A 21,750-nucleotide genomic window follows, 5' to 3' on the forward strand; every position below is an offset into this window, starting at 1 on the left:
GATATCATATCAACATCTATTTTCTGTGGTACTTATTGGGATTGTTTTCATTCTTCACGAAGAAATACGGGATATGAAGAATGAATTAGAAGCATTGAGAAACAATTATCGTGAAGATATACTGTTTATCAAAAAGGAATTGGCGCCAAAAGGAAACAATTTTCCTGAGGAAAAACGTCATATACAGAATGAATTAAAGGGAACAAGGGACGAATTTCGTGAGGAAATACGTGAGGTTAGAAATGATTTTGAGGCGACAAGAAACAATTTTCATTCCATTCTTAAAACCTTGGCATATTTTGGATCCTTATTGTCAGTTCAAACAGCAAAGGGTCTATTTGTTCATGACTTATGGAAAAAAGGATTTCATAAAGGTAGATATTATGATGGCATGACTAGTCTACAACTGTCTTAACTGAAATAATATATGACAACATAACAGCATTGCATGTATTTGGATATTATAATCTATTAGTCATGGTAAATCACCAACATAATTTTTTGGATTATCTTTCAGTTTTTTCTCGATAATGTTTAACTTTATAACAATTTATTGTAACGTGTCGGTTATTTTCATTACTAAATGTTAGGAAAAATACTCCGTGTAATGAATATGAAACAAGACGTCAATGTTATAAATAGAAACGATACTGTACTTGTCAAGGTTAGGTTATCCATAATTGCTTATGCCGGGGTTCTACGGTACCGGTGTACTTATAGATGAAGGTTGAAAACAAAATTACTCCACTTATAAACACTTAACATTGTGAATAATAAATGTCACTCATCAACAAAAAAACATGTGTTTTAATAATGTATAAGCTTGAAATTGTTTTGTTTACTCACTAAATCTTGAAATACATATGGAAACTATACCGTGTATACGTTGCTAGTTTCAAGGGACGTTACTCTGATACCGGTATATATGTATGGTGCGCTACCAGCCTTACAAATAAGCAAAATTTTGTCATAAAATTCAGTTAATAAATTAAGTCATTTAAAATGTAAATCATTTTGAGATTTTAAGTGCATTTTCTTCAGAATGTTAAGGGATAAAACAATATTCTGAAAAAATCATTTGTGAAACTTTTTAATTTCACAAATTCAAGAAACTGATTCTTTTTTCATAATTAATAAACTCTTGAAAGAACCCCCTTCTTTCATTTCCTTTACTTTACAGCAGGGTAGTAAATGGGATCAATGTCCACACAAATACGTCATTGCCAATTTAATAAAAACAATCATTCTTGGCTTCTTTGGCTCCCATTGTCTACATACACATCATCCTCATTTCCAATTTCCAAATGTTAAATTTCAGCCTAATCAATACAAATTGGACCCCCTTTCTCTTTTTGATATACTTTTTTAATGTTACTGATCTTTTTTCATTTAGGATTTGCTCCATAATCTTTGATTTTTTTTTAACTTGGAGGTAAAGCTATTGATGATGAATTTTCATTTGTTGCTTGACACTCCTTTAAAAGTAGCATTATATGCCTAATTGAATTTTCAGATTTTGTCTATTGTATTTTATTTTAATTCTTTTGATTTTTTGTACATCCTTAAAACAGAAGATAATTCCTTTTTTTGTCAGATAAAATATTATGAAAAAATAATTGGAAGAAAACAAGGCCAAAAAATATTCATGCTTATTTGCAGTCATATAAAATACATATTTTTGACTCTTTCATTGGGTTAAATAATTAGGTCTTTCCACCTTTCTGTGGAAAGACCTATTGATTTTCTTCTGTTTATTATTATTATTATTAGGTCTTTCCACCTTTCTGTGGAAAGACCTATTGATTTTCTTCTGTTTATTATTAAGTCTTCCGTTCACAACGGAAGACTTATAGTGATTGTATTGTTTCTTTTTATTATTAAGTCTTCCGTTCACAACGGAAGACTTATAGTGATTGTATTGTTTCTTTTTATTATTATTATTATTATTATTATTATTCCTCCCAAATTTTGTGAGCGCGATTACTCAGAGATGGTTGGATAGATTTTCACAATTTTTCACATGATAGTAGGCTGATATATGAAGTTTATATAAAATTCCGTTTTTTGAAAAATTCACTTCCGGACCGAAGTTACGGCCGAATTTCCAATTTTTAAATGGACTTTTGTCCGGAATTTTTCTCGGAAACGGTTTGAGGTAAAGATGTGAAATTTACAGGGGTATTAGATCATGACATTCTCTTTGTTTCGAAGTTGTTTTCGTGTGTTTCCGGTACTTCCTGTCCGAACCGGAAGTGAACTTGTGTTTGGTCAATTTTCAACTTTTTTGTTTTTTAATATTTTTTCAAGATATTATTATGTATAACAGAGGTTATTCTACAAATACTAAATATATAATTTGTTTTGAAATCAGATTCCACATTTTGCAGATTTTCGGTACCCTCATTTTCCCTATTTACCTAGTGTGTAGACAATGGGCAAAGAAAGATAACTCTGACTTGTAAGTGAGAATAGAACTTTCGAGATAAAGGCGGAAATAGTATCGATGACGTTAGAGACATATACACTCTCCATATCAAAATATTTAGACGTTCTATATTCACTCTTCAAAATTTAAGAGGACGTTGGTTACCGCTTCCAGTGCATGTAAAGTTTGAAGTTGCCAGTGTAGTGTAAGTCTGTATTGACAGTTAGTTAATTTACACATGAATATATCTAAAAAAAATTAATATATATATATATGCTAGGTAGCTAATTCAAGTAAATATATTATAAGCACTGAATATACATTTATAGTGATGGACAGGCATGCAGTTTTATCTATTTCGTATATTAAGTTCAGAATACGATAGTTATAAGCCTTCTATAATGCAGACGATTTATTATTCTTTATGATCTGAATGCGAAATTATCCCGATTTCCGAGTTTTACTTTCGATATTAAAAAATATTACATACACTCAAAAAAGGAATTAAGCGATAGAAAATTGTAATACAGTACTGTTTTAAAGCCTTTATAAATAAATTGATATCTGCCACTGAAAAGAAAGAAAATCAATCTATAGATTAGATTTGGTTATTACATATATATTTGATAAAAGGTTAAATTATTTATGACACATGATCTATACTCTATATACCCAAGGAATTATAAAAGATGTGAAAAGGCGATTCTTGGATTCTTGTGAAATACTCAAAGAGTTAAAGAGTGTGTGAAATAATGGTACGCTATATGTTTCTTTTGGGAAAAAAAAACATGATAAAAAAATTGTACAAGTCTGTTGATATGTGGGATAAGTATATCTGAATGAACACAATTTTATGCAATGATATATAATCATGTACATGCAACTGACGTCCGTACTTTTCCTTGTAATTCATAAAATTATCTAATTCCTTTGAAGCCCCCCCCCCCCCGTCTTGAATTTGAATTATATATTCGTTTTAGATTTAAATCTGGAACATGTGAATAACATAACCATTTACATGTATACAGAATTTCATATTTTATAATTATGAAATGTTCAATTTACATGTCTGAGAGAGAGAGAGAGAGAGAGAGAGAGAGAGAGAGAGAGAGGAGATTCCCTCTTAATCCCGATCCAGACCAAAAATTAGTTCTTTATCGGTCACACCCATTCTTTATTAGATGTTTTCTGATTTCATAGTCAGTCATGGTCACATCCTGTATATTTTTCAGCTTAAAAAGTATCACACGAAGTGCACGTGTGTTGACCTGTCAATCAAAATCACTTGACGCTGTATGCACTGCAATTAAGTAGCCTGAGTTCGAAATGATCTTGATGTATGATCTTTAAGTAAATCTGCTGCAACAAACTTGTGAAAAAAAATAGAATAAAATAAAAAATAAAATATCTCGGTATTATGAACTTCGACTGTGGGACGTGGAGACCGGTCCTTTGGATGAGATCGTATAAATCGAGGTCCCTTGTCGCAGAAGATGCTGGCATAAAAAAGATTCCCCACTGCTCAATTGCGATAAATGCCAAAGTATAGGACAAAAATTTACAGTCTCCACCGGCGAGTGGTGGCGTCTCCATGTGAGTGAAAAATTCTGAAAAATTCTGGAGAGGGACGTTAAACAACATACGTATAATCAATCAATCAATCAATCGATTGCTGAAGAATTACTGTAATTGAATAATTTGTCTTATAGGTATGTTGTCAAATCTTGATATTATAACTTTACAAAACTCAGTGACTTTACGTTTAATGTGATACTAAATTAATTCATTATATTTTTTTATAACACCATCACAATTATGCCAAAACATACACACAGTGAAGTTTATGATAGTACGATGTTCGTTCGTCTGTTTGTTTGTCTTAGAAATGATTGCAAACATTTTTTTTTTAAATTGCTAATGATATACGTATATCTCTTATAGGTGCCAAATGTATTATACAAGATTGATAATGAAAATCAAAGTACCTTAAGTACTGAAAGGACTTTTTTCCAGTTATTTTTTTCTTTCACGGTAAATATTATATGTATGTTTTTTACACAGAAAAAAGCAAATTCTTACAGATTTAGAAGAACGGAAGACTTTTTTGTTGCCATGGCAACAAGAGTCTAGTTATTATTATTATTATTATTATTATTCCTCCCAAATTTTGTGAGCGCGATTACTCAGAAATGGTTGGATAGATTTTCACAATTTTTCACATGATAGTAGGCCGATATATGAAGTTTATATAAAATTCCGTTTTTTGAAAAATTCACTTCCGGTTCGAAGTTACGGCCGAATTTCCAATTTTTAAATGGACTTTTGTCCGGAATTTTTCTCGGAAACGGTTTGAGGTAAAGATGTGAAATTTACAGGAGTATTATATCATGACATTGTCTTTGTTTCGAAGTTGTTTTCGTGTGTTTCCGGTACTTCCTGTCCGAACCGGAAGTGAACTTGCGTTTGGTCAATTTTCAACTTTTTTGTTTTTTAATATTTTTTCAAGATATTATTATGTATAACAGAGGTTATTCTACAAATACTAAATATATAATTTGTTTTGAAATCAGATTCCACATTTTGCAGATTTTCGGTACCCTCATTTTCCCTATTTACCTAGTGTGTAAACAATGGGCAAAGAAAGATAACTCTGACTTGTAAGTGAGAATAGAACTTTCGAGATAAAGGCGGAAATAGTATCGATGACGTCAAAGACATATACACTCTCCACTCTCCATATCAAAATATTTAGACGTTCCATATTCACTCTTCTAAATGTAAGAGTACGTTGGTTACCGCTTCCAGTGCATGAATAGTTTAAAGTTGCCAGTGTAGTGTAAGTCTGTATTGATGTAGTGTAAGTCTGATTTGACAGTTAATTGATTTACACATGAATATATCTAAAAAAAAAATTAATATATATGCTAGGTACCTAATTCAAGTAAATATATTATAAGCACTGAATATACATTTATAGTGATGGACAGGCATGCAATTTTATCTATCTCGTATAGTAAGTTCAGAATACGATAGTTATAAGCATTCTATAATGCAGACGATTTATTATTCTCTATGATTTGAATGCCAAATTATCCCGATTTCCGAGTTTTATTTTCGATATTAAAAAAATATTACATACATTCAAAAAGGAATTGAGTGATAGAAAACTGTAATACAGTACTGTTTTAAAGCCTTAATAAATAAATTGACATCTGCTACTTAAAAGAAAGAAAATCAATCTATAGATTAGATTTGGTTATTACATGTATATATGATAAAAAGTTATTTATGACACATGATCTATACTCTATATACCCAAGGAATTATAAAATATGTGAAAAGACGATTCTTGTGAAATACTCAGAGTTAAAAAAAAAAATGTGAAAACGCGATTCTGTGTGAAATAATGGTACGCTATATGTTTCTTTTGAAAAAAAAAAAAAACATGAAAAAAAAATTGCACAGGTCTGTTGATATGTGGGATAAGTATACCTGAATGAACACAATTTTATGCAATGATATATAATTATGTACATGCAACTGACGTCCGTACTTTTCCTTATAATTCATAAAACATAAAACTATCTAATTCCTTTGAAGCCCCCCCCCCCCCATCTTGATTAATATTTGAAGACGTTCGTGCAGCTAGGCATTTGAATTATATATTCGTTTTAGATTTAAATCTGGAACATGTGAATATAATTACCATTTACATGTATACAGAATTTCATATTCTATAATGGTAGATTTGTCATTATGAAATGTTCAATTTACGTCTGGGAGAGAGAGAGAGGGGGGGGGGAGAGAGAGAGATTCCTTCTTAATCCCGATCCTCCTATCCATTTACATAGACCAAAAATAAATTCTATATCGGTCACACCCATTCTTTATTAAATGTTTTCTGATTTCATAGTCAGTCATGGTCACATCCTGTATATTTTTCAGCTTAAAGTGCACGTGTGTTGACCTGTCAATCAAAATCACTTGACGCTGTATGCACTGCAATTAAGTAGCCTGAGTTCGAAATGCTCTTGAAGTATGATCTCTAAGTAAATCTTATGCAACAAACTTGTGAAAAAATACAATAAAATAAAAAATAAAATATCTCGGTATTATGAACTTCGATTGTGGGACGTGGAGACCGGTCCTTTGGATGAGATCGTATAAATCGAGGTCCCTTGTCGCAGAAGGTGCTGGCATAAAAAAGATTCCCCGCTGCTCAATTGCGATAAATGCCAAAGTATAGGACAAAAATTTGCAGTCTCCACCGGCGAGTGGTGGCGTCTCCATGTGAGTGAAAAATTCTGGAGAGGGACGTTAAACAACATACGTATAATCAATCAATCGATTGCTGAAGAATTACTGTAATTGAATAATCTGTCTTATAGGTATGCTGTCAAATCTTGATATTATAACTTTACAAAACTCAGTGACTTTACATTTAATGTGATACTAACTTAATTCATTATATTTTTTTATACCACCATCACAATTATGCCTAAACATACACACTGTGAAGTTTATGATAGTACGGTGTTCGTTCGTCTGTTTGTTTGACTTAGAAATGATTGCAAACAATTTTTTGTTAAATTGCTAATGATATACGTATATCTCTTATAGGTGCCAAATGTATTATACAAGATTGATAATGAAAATCAAAGTACCTTAAGTACTGACAGGACTTTTTTCTTTCACAGTAAATATGATATGTATGTTTTTTACACAGAAAAAAGCAAATTCTTACAGATTTAGAAGAACGGAAGACTTTTTTGTTGCCATGGCAACAAGAGTCTAGTTATTATTATTCTTCTTCCGCTGATTTTTTGTTTCGATGTTTATCGAAAAGATTATTCGTTGACCGTAAAGGTCATAAAAAGTTAGGAACAAATTTGACCCAACGCGTATAACCTATGACCCCTTTCGCAGTTATTGCCCCTTTTGATAGAAACCTTGTTATTGCTACTCCTCCGAAACCATAAACCGTAGAGGTACGGAACCTTCACAAATGACTTCGACTAATTGAGGGGACTCTTCAATCTTTTCATTGCGAAAGTATTTGTCAACCCCTTTTATGAGTTATTGCCCCTGAAAGTTTTTGAAGTTTACAAATAATGAAAAATCTTCAAAACGATAAGTCGTAGAGACATGAAACTAACTGCATTAGATTCCTTAACCCTAGACCTTGAAGTTTATGTCAAGGTCAAAGGTCAAGGTCATTCCAAATAAGAGAAATAAAGCTCTCTTTATAGCTCTTTTGTCTTTCAACATATACAGTATATCTTTGCATCTTTAATATGTACTTTTAAAACTATTTCAAAGATTTCAATCTTGTCCCCTTAGCTTAACCCTTTTAAAAGTTATTGCCCCTTGTGCGAAAAACCTTGTTATCGCTACTCCTCTGAAACCGTAAACCGCAGAGACACGAAACCTTCACTAATGTATTCAGTGTCTTTAGACACAACTTCAATCTATTCAGTGCGAAAGTATCCGATGACCCCTTATATGAGTTATCGCCCTTTAATGTCTTTGCGCTTACTAGTAAGCCTTATAACTTTAAAGCTAAAAGTCGTAGAAGCATGGGGTTAATTGTAATGTGACCCTTGGCCTTTGACCTTGAATATTTGTTCAAGGTCAAAGGTCAAGGTCATTTCAAAATTTTAAAATTTTCATTTTTTCCATCTCTCAAGCCATTTCTGGTTTCTTTTGTATAAAAATAAAGAGTAGAGAGTTAAATATGAAGAATATATGAAATTTAAAGGTGGAAAGACCTCTAATTGTTCGAGAACAATTAGTCTACTAGTTATTCTTCTTCTTCTTATTATTATTTTTCTTCCGCTGATTTTTTGTTTCAACATTTATCGAAAAGATTTTTTGTTCATCGTAAAGGTCATAAAAAGTAATGAACAAATTTGACCCAACGCATATAACCTATGACCCCTTTCGCAGTTATTGCCCCTTTTGCTAGAAAACTTGTTATCGCTACTCCTCCGAAACCGTGAACCATAGAGGTACGAAACCTTCACCAATGTCTTCGACTAACTGAGAATACTCTTCAGTCTATTCATTACGAAAGGATTCGTTAAGCCCTTTTATGAGTTATTGCCCCTGAAAGTTTTTGAAGTTTACAAATAATTTAAAATTTTCAAAACGATAAGTCGTAGAGAAATGAAACCAATTGGATTAGATTTTTTGACCTTAGACCTTGAAGTTTATGTCAAGGTCATTCCAAATATGAGAAATAAAACTCTTTTTATAGCTCTCTTGTCTTTCAACATATACAGTATACCTTTGCATCTTTAATATGTACTTTTAAAACAATTTCAAAGATTTCAATCTTGTCCCCTAAGCTTAACCCTTTTAAAAGTTATTGCCCCTTGTGCAAAAAACCTTGTTATCGCTACTCCTCCGAAACCGTAAACCGCAGAGACATGAAACCTTCACTAATGTATTCAGGGTCTTTAGGCACAACTTCAATCTATTCAGTGCGAAAGTATCCGATGACCCCTTATATGAGTTATCGCCCTTTAACGTCTTTGCGCTTACTTATAAACCTTATAACTTTAAAACTAAAAGTCATAGAAGCATAGGGTTAAGTGCAATATGACCCTTGACCTTTGACATTGAATATTTGTTCAAGGTCAAAGGTCAAGGTCATTTCAATTTTTAAATTTTTTTTTTCATTTTTTCCATCTCTCAAGCCATTTCTGGTTTCTTTTGTATAAAAATAAACAGAGGAGAGTTAAATATGAAGAATATATGAAATTTAAAGAAGGTGGAAAGACCTCTAATTGTTCGAGAACAATTAGTCTACTAGTTATTGCTGAAACTGTGTTTCATATTTAACTTTCCACAGCAGTCACATGACTCATTCTAAATGTAAATAAGCCAGACGACAACAGATATGCCAATCAGTTGTAAAATACATCTATAAATTCACAGTTTGTGACGTTTTTACATTATAGGGTATGAAAACTGTTACAGGTAAAGTTTAAAAAATGTGACCATTTAATGTTGTTTTGATACTTACTAGGCTTTGCAACATTTTAAGATCTAAAGCGATAGTAATGACAAGGTATCACCAATATTTTTCTAAAAATATCTGGCCGCTGAGTGTCGCCAACAGAGAACAAATTTATATATAAAGGGATACCTCGGTACCGTAGAACCACCGGTATCATAGGAATCGAGTACTACATAAGCGAGAATTCGACTGCTTTGCATGTGTTATATTTTTGTAAATATTTATTTGCACTAGAAAAAAAAACTTTTCTTTGTTTCCTAAAAAAAGAAGGCTTCATGTAATTTGTGGAGTGGAATAATGGAGTGGGATCTTTTTGTCATTAAATAAAACAATGATATCTTTATTAAAACTCCAAAACAACAAAGAAAACCACTTACTTTTTTAGATAAGGGACACTTAACACTTTCATTTGGTACAACTACATGTAGGTAAACAGGATTTTTGTTCAACTTGTTTCTTCAACTTTCGCTGTACACATATATCTTATATTTAAATCCTTTTCTTACCACAAGCAGTAAGAAATAGATCATATGTCAGATAACTTTTCAGTTTCCCTATTGGGTGAAAATAACTTCATTCCTGGCTGCGTAATAGTTGATTTATTTCTTGTTGTGTGAGAATGTGCAAAAATACATGAATTTAACTCATATTTGACCTTTTCAAAGACTTAGGGGTGCTAATTTCTCATTGCTCTTATCAGTTGAAGAGGAGCTCGAGGATTGCGCTAAAATATGAGTTCGCTAGATTACAGTATGTCTTTTTTAATCTATTTGTATGATTGTTATGAAATCTGTTGCTTCACAGCTTACATCAATATATAAATCATGCATACATATTCCTGTTTGAAACAATTTAATTGAAAAAAAAAAAACACTACATGAAGCCCTGACTCTAAGACATGTATTAATCAAAACCCTAGAGTAAACTATTAGTAATAACTAGCGTGTTCAAAGAAACACATATGTCGCCTGCTTTATAGCATCATTAAAAATAATAATAAATCGAAGGTTTGTCAGTTATTTGTTTGCCTCTAGCATTATCATCACTTATAAAAGCAAGGAAAACATCCATGAACAATAAGACCGATAGAATAGCATTTGTCATTTAAAAGCTGACATTAAAATAGAAATATGTTAATCATTCCCAACCCTTCAAAGCTAAAGTGATAATGAAATCGAATTTACATATTAGAATGTTTGCTCATTTAAAAACATGATAAGTATGTGTTTAATCCAACTATCCCCCAAAAGAGATTCAGTTTTCTTTATTCCAGTAGTCTACAACGATTCTTTTGGTATACCTATCCCGATGTATTTTCATTGTATTTAATTTTCAATGTGTGTGGTTACTATATAGCACACAGTCTCAAAGCACAATGTCATGAGCTCTTAAACATGGAATATTAATGCTAATATCAAAACCCCGCCTCACAAAATCAAAAGAGACACAAGTTTAATCAATCGCCCGAAGTACTTTTTGCATAGTAGGTCAAAGGTCAAAGTGTAGTGAATTGTAACACTGGTAATTTTCATGAAGTTTTATGTCAAATAGTCCACACGATAAATAGCATAATTAGCCTCTCAAATGTCAACATATGCTGTATATTGGCACAATTATTTATTTTAAAAAGTAGGTCAAAGGTCGAGTTCATAGACCACGAGGATGTCAAATCAATACTTTTTACACTTCTCAAGATATACAGTGTGACGGACGGATGAATAGACAGACGGACGGACAGCTAGACACCGGCTCTGTAGGCGACACCAAAATAGAATTTTCCTACGCCATCTGGAATAACCACGTAGCAATGGACTTGTTTAGTAATATTCATTTCTTTAATGTGATCAAGCGAGTTAATCAGCTTTGAATTAAATCTAAATAGTTATTCATTACCATTTGCCTACTTTAAATGAATGTTTAATGAATTACAATAGTTGAATAAGAGGAGCAACTACATGCAATGTGTATAATACCACGTTATCTCAATGATGGAATTTACTTGTAAAACGTTTTCAATTGGCACCAACTATCTATAGATATTGCATTTGCGTTTACTTATAAGGGAAACACAAACCATACAAAAAGTATATTTTATTGTACAAGCTGTATTGATTCAATTTACATTTTTAGCCTAAACACCATTTGGGTATAAGATAAACAGAAGTATTAAGTGAAATATAAGGAAATCTTTCAGAGTATGATTTGGCCCCAAATAAGAATCTAGTAAAAGTAAAGTTTGAATTATCAGTTCAATTTTTTGCATTCCAAGCTTTAAGTTTTTCATAAAAATTGAGGTTTTTCAATTTATTATCATTTATGACCTGTCATTCTCCAAAGGAAGACTTTAAAGATGTAATCAAGCTAAACTGCTTTCTTCTTATTAAATGCATGCAGTTTACATTGAATACAATTCGATTTTGAGCAAGGCTATATGCCGATGCAAAATCTAAATCACGTTTTAGCTTAATGATATATAGGATTTTGCTATCAATAACTGTCCAACGTTTTTCTGAGATCTAACTGTTTAAAAAATGAAAATCATTGATTTCCTTCCTTTATCATTGTAAATGTTTTCTTTTATAATACTTTACCTATAATGCCCTTACTAATGCTTATTAACATATACATTTAATGTTATTCAGCTGGTTACATGTACAATATCAATTCTACTCCTTGCAATCTCCATTTGAGGTATGCCAGCTTCGCCGTTAAGCTTATAGTTTCATACTGATATTTCGGAGTATTGTTCAATAATTTGGCTAAGAGGAATAACTTGACTATAAGGACCACAAAATTCACTTTTAATTTCTTTACCTTCTTTTTTATTTTAGATAGTGTAGATTTTGATTTGTCATCGGTGAAAGGAATCTATATTTCAAAAAACAAGAAAATAATCAGCAATGCCATGTTTTCATCAGCTGTGGTTAGACAATTTGGACACACATTACAGCAACACGGAGAAGCTGAAGCCAACAGAAAAATATTACGGGGAGAAGAGTTCAGACTGCTTTTTATTTTGCGGTACGAATTCAAAAAGGCATGCGCAATTAAAGACTTTTTCTTTGGTCTATTTTTTTGCGACGAAAGAAATGCTAGATTTGAAAAGGAAATTGCACACTGTTGGAATATGGTAACACATTGTGACACAGATGCTGTATACATAGTCTTCAGAAACGAACAACAGATTAAACTCGATTTGTTGTCTCCCTTAACTGAACGAACTCCATTCAGTTTTGGATTTGATATAAATGTAAGTGGAATACATGGTTCTATCACCTATAAAGATCTTTTGAGTGGGAAAGAGTTGCACACATTCAACTCTGTCAACTTTTCGGAATCATTGATCTCGCTTTTTGGTATCTCACATCGTGAGATGGTTGATTGTATGATCATATTGATCTAGTATTTCATAAGTGTAACGGGTAAAGTTAAAAATAAAATGAACTTTTTACATCAATTTACGATTTTTTAAAAATAATTTTAGTTTTAGGTAGCCAATTGGGGTTTTATTATGTGAACACTGCAATAGAAAAACTTCAATTTAATAGCAATTCTCTGTAACCACTTAAACTTCTTTGCCACGCATGGTCACCGATTTTGAAGAAACTTTGCCCACTATTACAACTTGACACCAAAAACATACATCAAATAAAATTTCGTTGCTATGTGTCTTGGTTGCCATGGTAACAGCCAGAAAAGTTGAAAAAAATTGAGATTTTCAGCTACTTTGAATCTTTATTAAGCCTTAATAAAGACTAAGAAAAACAAACAAACTATTCTCACAAAAAACATGACACCTTGTTGCCACTTATGCTATAAACAAACTATTTAGAATTTATCTCTAAGTAAGTGGTAACCATGGGTACATTTGGAATACATTTTAGATGCTGAAAAATGCTGAAAACCGCTCAATATTCACTAATGATAGATGTTACATGATCAAACTCGATCAACAATCAACCAAAGAAAAACAATAAAAATATTTGACCTTAAGTAATTAGGTATTGGCAATATCATTATTAAAATAACTTTCATGGTTGCCATGGTAACACAGTGTAACCATGCAAAATCTGTTGCTAAGATTGGGTTAATGCTACTATCTTGAGGAAAAACAATAAAATTCATGACTGACACATATACATCCTTAGGATCTTGCAACACCAACAACATAAGAAATATTGGGATTAATTGTTACTTTGCAGTGTAACCATGGAAACAGCGTACCAGTTTTTTTTAAGTGATATTTTTTTGCTGCTTTAGGAATTTTCTTAGCTTTTAATCAAGAAACATATTATTTGACTCACCTTGAACAGTACTTATCTGGTAGAACTAAAGTTGAATATCATATATTGATAAAGTTTGTTGAAAAATACAACACTGTTGCTATGGTTACCAAGAAGGGAAAATGTTCGATTTTGTTACTTTTATATCAATCTTAAATCCTACATGTATGTGCCAGCTTTTTGCATCCAGTTAGAGATTGGGTGGTAGTCAAAATTGAAAGTCGGGTTAGTTGTTCATAAATATTAATCATAAAAGATTATATTTTTTAGATTTTTATGCATAATTTTTCGGCTAATTTCCATAGCAACGCTCAATTTAAAGAATTGAATTTGAATTTTTTGAAATGTGAAAATTAGGGTCACCTCAGCGCCTTTGAAAATTGATCATCAGTTATACAGAAATATGCTTTTTAAAAGGATAGGATAAGATTAAAACACTGAAAAAGTAAATTTAAAATAACTTTGTGGTATTAAAACCATGGCAACCATCAACAACCTATAAAAAATATTATATTTCGCCCTTGGTATATTTTATAAGGATCTCTTGTCTATTATTTGCTTGCATTTCAACCTATAATTGTTTTTATTCTTAAGTGTATGACATTATAAAATTAAATGAACAAAATTATTACTTTTGAATACTTTGTTTCCATAGTATCGTATGTAATAGTCGATTTACCAAACATGTTTATCATGCATTTAAGACATAAGGCCTTCAACTTTCAGAAACAGTCATTGCCCCTTGTTTGCTTTGCTGCAAACGTTAACTGTGGGACTCTAAACATGTTGAAAAATGCCATTTTTCAAACTTTAGGACATGTTGCTATGGTAACCATGATACGTAGCAACCAATTTTTGCCTGATTTGAGTTTACGGTATCAAAGACTTTTATCAGAGAGTTTGGAGAAATTCTGAGACTATGCGTGCCACAGCTCCTATATAAAAGTTAAAGTCATTGCAGAGAATGGCACTTGATAAAAAGTGTAACTTACATTGACCTTGGTGTACATGCAAGTTAAGGCGAAATCTATCGTCTGGGTATTTTCATTATCGTCTCAAAATACAGGTTCATTAACTAAAAGATTATATGGAAAAGTGCTAGTTTTCGAATTTCAAAGCAAATTTTACAAATACATGGTGTTTTAGCAAACTTGTCCCGACTTTGCAGATTCAATATAAAGTTAGACAGTATCAATGTAAGAAAATTTTTGCAAAAATGAAAACCACATAACCAAACAATTTTATCAATATGAAAGTTGGAGTGATGCTGAATCAATTATTTTTTTTAAAAAAAAGGCATTTTCAAAGTTTGAACTTCAGCAGCAGTTTTCAATTTAACGTCCTTTTAATATGTGTTCAAAAAAGCCACAACGTTTTTAAGTCAGCATCCTCATTTGGTCTCTGAAGTCCTGTATGGCTTATATTTTGACATCATTTAAAAGTCTGTTTCCTAGAAAGATGGTTTTCATATGAGTACTTCTTTTTTCAAAATCTTATGCACTAGTACTGGTGATTTGGAGATTTCCTTTTGTGTTCATTAGTTCAAAACATCCATAGATCCATTTTTGGAGGGGAAAAAAAAAACTGACAACCTGATTTTTGAAGATGTAATCGAAACTTCAATGGAAAATATATAATGAAGTTATTTTATATTGTTATATCACAATTATATTGCCGGAAAATGTGCTATAAAATACAGTTATAATTTTGTAAATATTTTATTATCGTGCAAAAATATAGACATCAAAAGTCGGGACATGTTTGTTGAAACACCCTCTACTATAACAGACCTTTTGCTTAAATTCTAAAATATGACGAAATATACTCTATTGTTCATTATATGAAAGAAAAACGAAATTCTATCGTCTGGTTTAGGGAAAGGGCCTCTCAAAATATAAAAATTTACGCAATTTGTCCTGTTTTTTGGATTACTACAAAATATGACAAATACTAATTATTCATTAAAAACAATTCCAAAATAAAGAGCTAGAGCCAAGAACCATCATATTTGGCCCTGTGTTTTTCACAAAAATAAGGTTTCGATTCAAGAAGAATACTATACCTTAAAAGTTAGAGGACAACATTCCTCTTTTCCATACATAACTTAAATTAATATTAACATAATGTTGTTGGCGGTGGTACAAAAGCGGTTAGTGAAATACTGTGGCATCATTTTTTATGTCTCACAGCGGTGACCCTTACGAATTTAAATCCCAAAGAACAACCACTTTGTCAACATATTTATCCACAAAATTAAATCCCAATGAAAAGATAGAATTTTCATTGCCCACCACATTGCCACCCCCTCTCCTGAATAAAATCATACCGAAGTTCAGTCAATAAAAAATACTTAATATAAGAATTAACGAGTATTTTCAAGTGATCAGAGAATAGACTTATTTAAAATATCTACATAAAATATTTATAATAAGAAAATAATATACTAGTAACAAATTAATCTTAGCAAATTATAAGGATTTTCTTTTCTCTCTTTAGAAAATAAACATCCGTCTTATCGTTGTTGGATGCACTGGTGTTCAACGACAAACTAAAATGTCTTTTGACGTCGAAACAGCTGTTGCAAATCCCTCACGTAAATGACGTTGCCTGATAAATGTCTTTAAACTGTAACAATAAAGGGCATCACCCCAACTTCCCCTTCCTGAATTTTTCCAGTAGTACGGTTATTTAAAGTTGTCGGTGGAACCGAATACTTCGCGGCGGCTTTCCGAATTGACATTCCGTTCTGCTGAACATCGGCAACGGCTGCCGACATTGCCTCTTCTGTCCAGTTCCTGTACACAGGTCTTGTTCTTTTTTCTTACTTTAAACCGATAGCATTTTGGACATCTGCAATAAAATTACAATATGATTGTGTTTAACAAACATTCAACCGTCTTGCGTAGAACATATTGATCAGCCGTGGATTACAAGATTCTCAATTAAATCACCTAAGGGTTCAAAGTTTATTATCAATTTTTTGTAAATTTACGGTTGCAACCATTGCGGAAAAATGCATAGCCCGCATAGGCGGGTTATGTAGTTTTTCTGTAATAGTTGCAGCTGTTAATTCCCGTATGTACAATAAAAGACAATGTATAATTATTATTTACATTGATTTACATAAATTATTCCTTTAAATTGGATGGAGTACATATTATGTTTTTTCTTACTGATCCGCACGTTATTGAGTTACATTGATGGACTAGCCCTCTTCTTAAATTTGTAATATCTAACAGAATGACCAAAAAATTTGTGGAAAAATTCTATCAAAAATAGCGATAAAATCCCTGAGTATGTTTTTCTTAAGATGCTGACACGCCAACCTCTTCACCATATATCTCATGACAGGTAGAAGCATGTTAATCTTGTTTGTTATATAACCCTTCAATAAATATACTTCAAATATTTTACAGAAAGACACGTACTTTGTGCCAAAATATGTATTTTTTAAGGTAGAGTAGTCCTTCCTTTGTGTTTTATTACGCAAAAAATGCTTATTTTGAAACATAATTTGAAGAAATGGAGCAAAGACCCTTTTATATAGAAAAAAAAAGATGTTATAGTATGAAGAATTTTTTTTTTTGGCCATCTTTGGTATGTTTATGCTATTTTATGTAAACGATTAATTTTAACACTCGTGAGATTAACGAGATTTAATTGTTCACTTATTTATCGAACCAAAAGCATTTTTCTTGGCTTGTTCGCCCATCTTCTTATATGAGGAGGAGAAAAATGATAAAAAGTTACAGATATTTTATTAGAAAATGTTTAAAACATAAGGAAGACCCTGCAAATGAGTTTTAATGATTTCTTTTTTTTCATTTTTCCATTTAAATCCAATGTTAATCTTCTGCTGTGGTTCCGATCTCTTCAATATTTTTTCAACAGGCTCCTTAGCCTTTAGATAACAGTGACCATTCATAACGCCTTTCTGAAACAGTTCAAACACAACAGCAGCTTCTGACCTCCTTAAGTATGCAGCTTTGTGTGACATACTCCTGTCGTGGTAGATAGCCACAGCCTGTTGGTCCCATCTGCTATTTGGTTCCGGGAAACAAAACACGAGAGTTTCTATCGGTTGTTCTCTTCCTCCGTGGTGATGCATTCCAACATCAAACAGATTTTTAATGACTATGTTCCTCATCCTATTAAGTAGTGCTTGGAAATTTTAAGAATTTCAATTGCCAGTGTATTAATATTTCGTCATTCCAATACTTTCTTAAAAATATAATTAACCTTGTACCTTTTTCAAATTTAAATATTGTTGCAGTAGATCCAAAATATGTATTCCTGACAGTAGATTTGAAACCTAGAATATTTTTAAAAACATTCATTTTTACTAGGGCTGGGTATTGAAATCTTTTTTTCGATACGATACATATTGCGATACAGAGATGCGATACGTATTGTCGATACAGACAAATTAGAAAACACACTCTTATTTTGTTTGTTGTTGTGTTTTTTAAAGGGGTTACTTTGTATTTTTTGATTACAGCATAAATTTATAATAAAATAAAACTACATTTTAAATCCTTGTTATTTTATTCCCTTTGAATTGACAGTGCAAGACAGATTAATGTCATTGTTTGTTCATATTTTTTTTGAGAAAAACCAAGGCATCCACTTGGTCTGGTTTCAGACAGGCCCTTGTGCTCGAAACGATGTCGCCACTGGTGCTAAATACTCTTTCCGAAGCTACAGAGGATGCTTGAACACAGATATATTCTTCAGCTAGAACAATCAAATTTGGAAAGTCAAAACTCCTTTCCCTCCAGAAAAGAAGAGGTTTTCCAACATGCTTGTTTGTGAAATACCCCTGTATTTTTCTACTTCCCTTCTGGCAATCTCACTATCCTGTAAAGGAGGATCTACATGTGTTACTTCTATGTCATCATCAAACAACGAAGACAAAGCTGACTTTTTCAGTGGAGGCTGAAATTATAAAGTATAATTTTATTAAAAGATTTTCAATACACATTTCTTAGTAAATAACATGCTGTAGCTAGTGCTTAATTATTATTTAATCATTAAGTAGAAATTAGCAAAATAGCTATCACCTCACAAGCAGCAACATCTTTTTCATCTTTAGGTGCAGTAGAGTTACTGTCAAGCTCCATATTTAAACTTGGTAGGGCTGGTTTGGCAGAAATTTCAGATTCAGCTCCTGGTTCCTGCTTGACAATTATGTTGTTTTTGCGCAAAGCCACAATAGTAATACATTTGTTGATGATTCTCTCCCATGTTTCTTCATCAATCATGGTAGTTTTTTTAGTTCTAGGATCAAGGGCACTTGCCTCCTCTAGAAAATGAACAATGTTCTGTTGTGTGTATCTTACTGCTAGATTCTTGCCAACCAACTCTTTTATTGATTTCAAAGATGCCGAGTCAGTGTCACAAATTGTAAAATGCTTCCTAAGTTTTCCTAATAAAGGCAAAATAAGTCCTGCTGTAGGTGACTTTTCTTCACATAGTGCTACTGTTGCTGTCATCATTATTTTTATGACTTCCACAAACTCCTCACATCTCTGCATCTCTGAATCTAACATTCCAACCACTATCTTCCCTTCTGATTTAAGCGTTTTACATTGTCATCAAGTAAAGTAGCTAAAATGGCAGGCCTTTGCTCAAGAAATCTTTCTAGCATGCTGTATGTGGAGTTCCACCTTGTTTTATAGTCCATGATTTATCTATGAATGGGTATGTTAAGTCCCTCCTGTTTCACTTTCAAGAGTTCAGTTGCTATATTGCTTTTGTGAAAAAATGTTACTATTGCCCTTACCTTGCCAAGGACTTTTGAAAGCGAAGGGTCAGTGAATGCCTTATTTGAGGCAAGGTTAAGTGTGTGCGCAAAGCATCCCAGTTTTAATTCTGCTCCTGATACCTGAATTGCTATGTCCATGTTTGAAGCATTATCCACTGTAATAACTTTAATTTTTTTCTCAATACCCCACTTCATCATAGCTGATCTGAGCTCAAATCCCACTCTGTCTCCAGTGTGACTGCCTCCAAATTTTTCTGTCTGCAAAACTTTTGAGCATAATTTCCACTTAGGTTTTTTCAAATAATGACAAGTAATTGTTAAGTAAGATTCTGTTGCACGTGACGTCCATGCATCAGAGGTCAGAGCCACAGCTTTTGCTGCACTTAAATCAGTTTGAAGTTTAGCTTGTTCTTGAGATAAAAGTGCAGGTATTAATTGTTCACTGACAGTATGTCTGTTAGGTGGGTGATATCTTGGATCAAGTTGGTAGAGCATGTTCCTATAAAAAAAAAGTATTCCTTACAAGATAGTATATGAAATAATTCAGTGAATTTATCATTGTTTATCAAAATGAATTATCATATCGATGAAATAGAGTACATTACCTGAAAGCTGGGCTCTCAATTGTACTATAAGGTCGCAGGTCCTGGATTATATTCTACAACCGCATTGGTAATCTCGTTAGATTTGGCAGATGGCAACTTTGCTGTTCTAGCGATGGTCCATGGGGTAACAGAAGTAGAACTGACACTTTTCACTGCCGGTGGGGCTAATGTGTTTACGCTTACTGTGTTGATACTTGACATCGTATTCACGTTACTTGTGGAAGTAATGGCAGCTAAAATATTTTACCAAATTGCTTTGAGTTTAAATAAACTATAATATATATATTAGAGATTTAAAAATTTTGATTGATATTTTATTATCGGTTTCCACGATTCCATGATTTTGAGATTTGTTAGACGCGCCATTTTACCTACCGGAATTGCCTCCACATTTCACGGTAGCAAACAGGTCAGTGTTGTGATGCCGTCTAAGATGGGTAGATAGGTTTGTTGTTCCACCAGAACTTGCGACTTCTTGTAGACAAATATTACATTTTGCCTTTTTACAGCTGACTTTTGTGTAATGGCACCACACTTTCGACATGTTTGTCATCTCTCGAGAGAGATGACACATTAAGTTTGTAACCCCGGATATGAAGCCCCAGTGTAAGCTGCCATTGATAAGCTGGTGATCTGGCAAATGACACGATTTCTAAATATAGAGATGTAAACAAAACTGCTCAATGAATGACAAAGAATGGGCGATCTGTCAAACAGGCCATCTTAAAAAAGAAAAACTACACATAAAGTCACAGAGACAATATCGCTTGGGTAGTGGTGGGTCTTCAAAATACATGCAGTTAACTAATCATGGTCAGTGCGTGTGTATCAGAATGCACAAAAGATGGCATCGATTAGAACGGCCAAGGCGTGGATCAAAGAATTTACAGAAAAACAAAGTGGCGGGTCTTCAAATAACATGCAGTTATCTAGGCTGTTACGTAAATGATGGCCAGCGCGTGTGTATCAAAGTACACTTTACATGGCATTGATTAGGTCAGCCAAGGCGTGGATCCAAGAATTTACAGAAAAACAAAATCAAAGTAAATACTCGCATTAAAAGTTTAAATACGACTGATGTGAATTGATGTCAAAATTTTACCTTTATGTGTATCTTAGTCATTCAATAACCTGATGCCATTTTTAAAATATTTTTTTTAAACAAATAGTTAGTGTTAAAACTCAGGCATTGGAAGACAGATTATATAATCATTGTGAGTTTTTACGCATGTCTGCACTTTTCTTTGGGTTTTTGTTCTATAAAAAATAAATGTCAGAAATACAATATTGTTACCTTTGTATAAAAGACGCAATTTCTTTACCCGACTCGTGTTTTGGGAATTTATAATTAAAGCACCTGCAATCATTTTCTTTGTGTAATTTTAAATTGCATCATTGGTTAGTGGCAAAAAAGCTATCAAATCACTATTCTTATTCTTGAAATATTATTATATAAAATGATTGTGTCCTTGAACAGCCTAAATATCAGGGTTGGTAAATTGGTACTCTTTCAGATAATTTGTAATGATGCCTAATTTTAGCTTATAACGTGTAAATTTTATTACTGACATATATTTAAATGCATATGAGGGTTATTTCTTTGGATAAACCATATATTTAAAAGTCTTTCGAATTCAATTGAGGGTCAGTGT

The 21,750-nt window shown here is 32.4% G+C and overlaps 1 protein-coding gene across 1 annotated transcript; it reads left to right on the top strand.

Moving 5' to 3' along the window:
* Positions 1–12,903, top strand: LOC133199009 (uncharacterized). The gene is made up of 2 exons (XM_061334907.1): positions 1–374; positions 12,278–12,903. The coding sequence occupies exons 1-2, from the start codon at positions 74–76 to the stop codon at positions 12,847–12,849; spliced, it is 873 nt and encodes a 290-aa protein (XP_061190891.1). The 5' UTR covers positions 1–73; the 3' UTR covers positions 12,850–12,903.
* The last annotated feature ends 8,847 nt before the right edge of the window (positions 12,904–21,750 follow it).

The sequence above is a fragment of the Saccostrea echinata genome, unplaced genomic scaffold (assembly GCF_033153115.1).
Source record: "Saccostrea echinata isolate AGI-Se365-2 ecotype Australia unplaced genomic scaffold, CSIRO_AGI_Sech_v1 ptg000033l, whole genome shotgun sequence".
NCBI classification, from domain to species: Eukaryota; Metazoa; Mollusca; class Bivalvia; order Ostreida; family Ostreidae; genus Saccostrea; species Saccostrea echinata.

What these genes read in the sequence shown, in the direction of transcription:
- LOC133199009 (XM_061334907.1), top strand. Translation starts at nt 74, where the DNA reads ATGAAGAATGAATTAGAAGCATTGAGAAACAATTATCGTGAAGATATA. An exon ending in GAAAAAAGGATTTCATAAAG is followed by an intron (nt 375 to 12,277) that starts GTAGATATTATG and finishes TTTTTATTTTAG; the next exon opens with ATAGTGTAGATTTTGATTTG.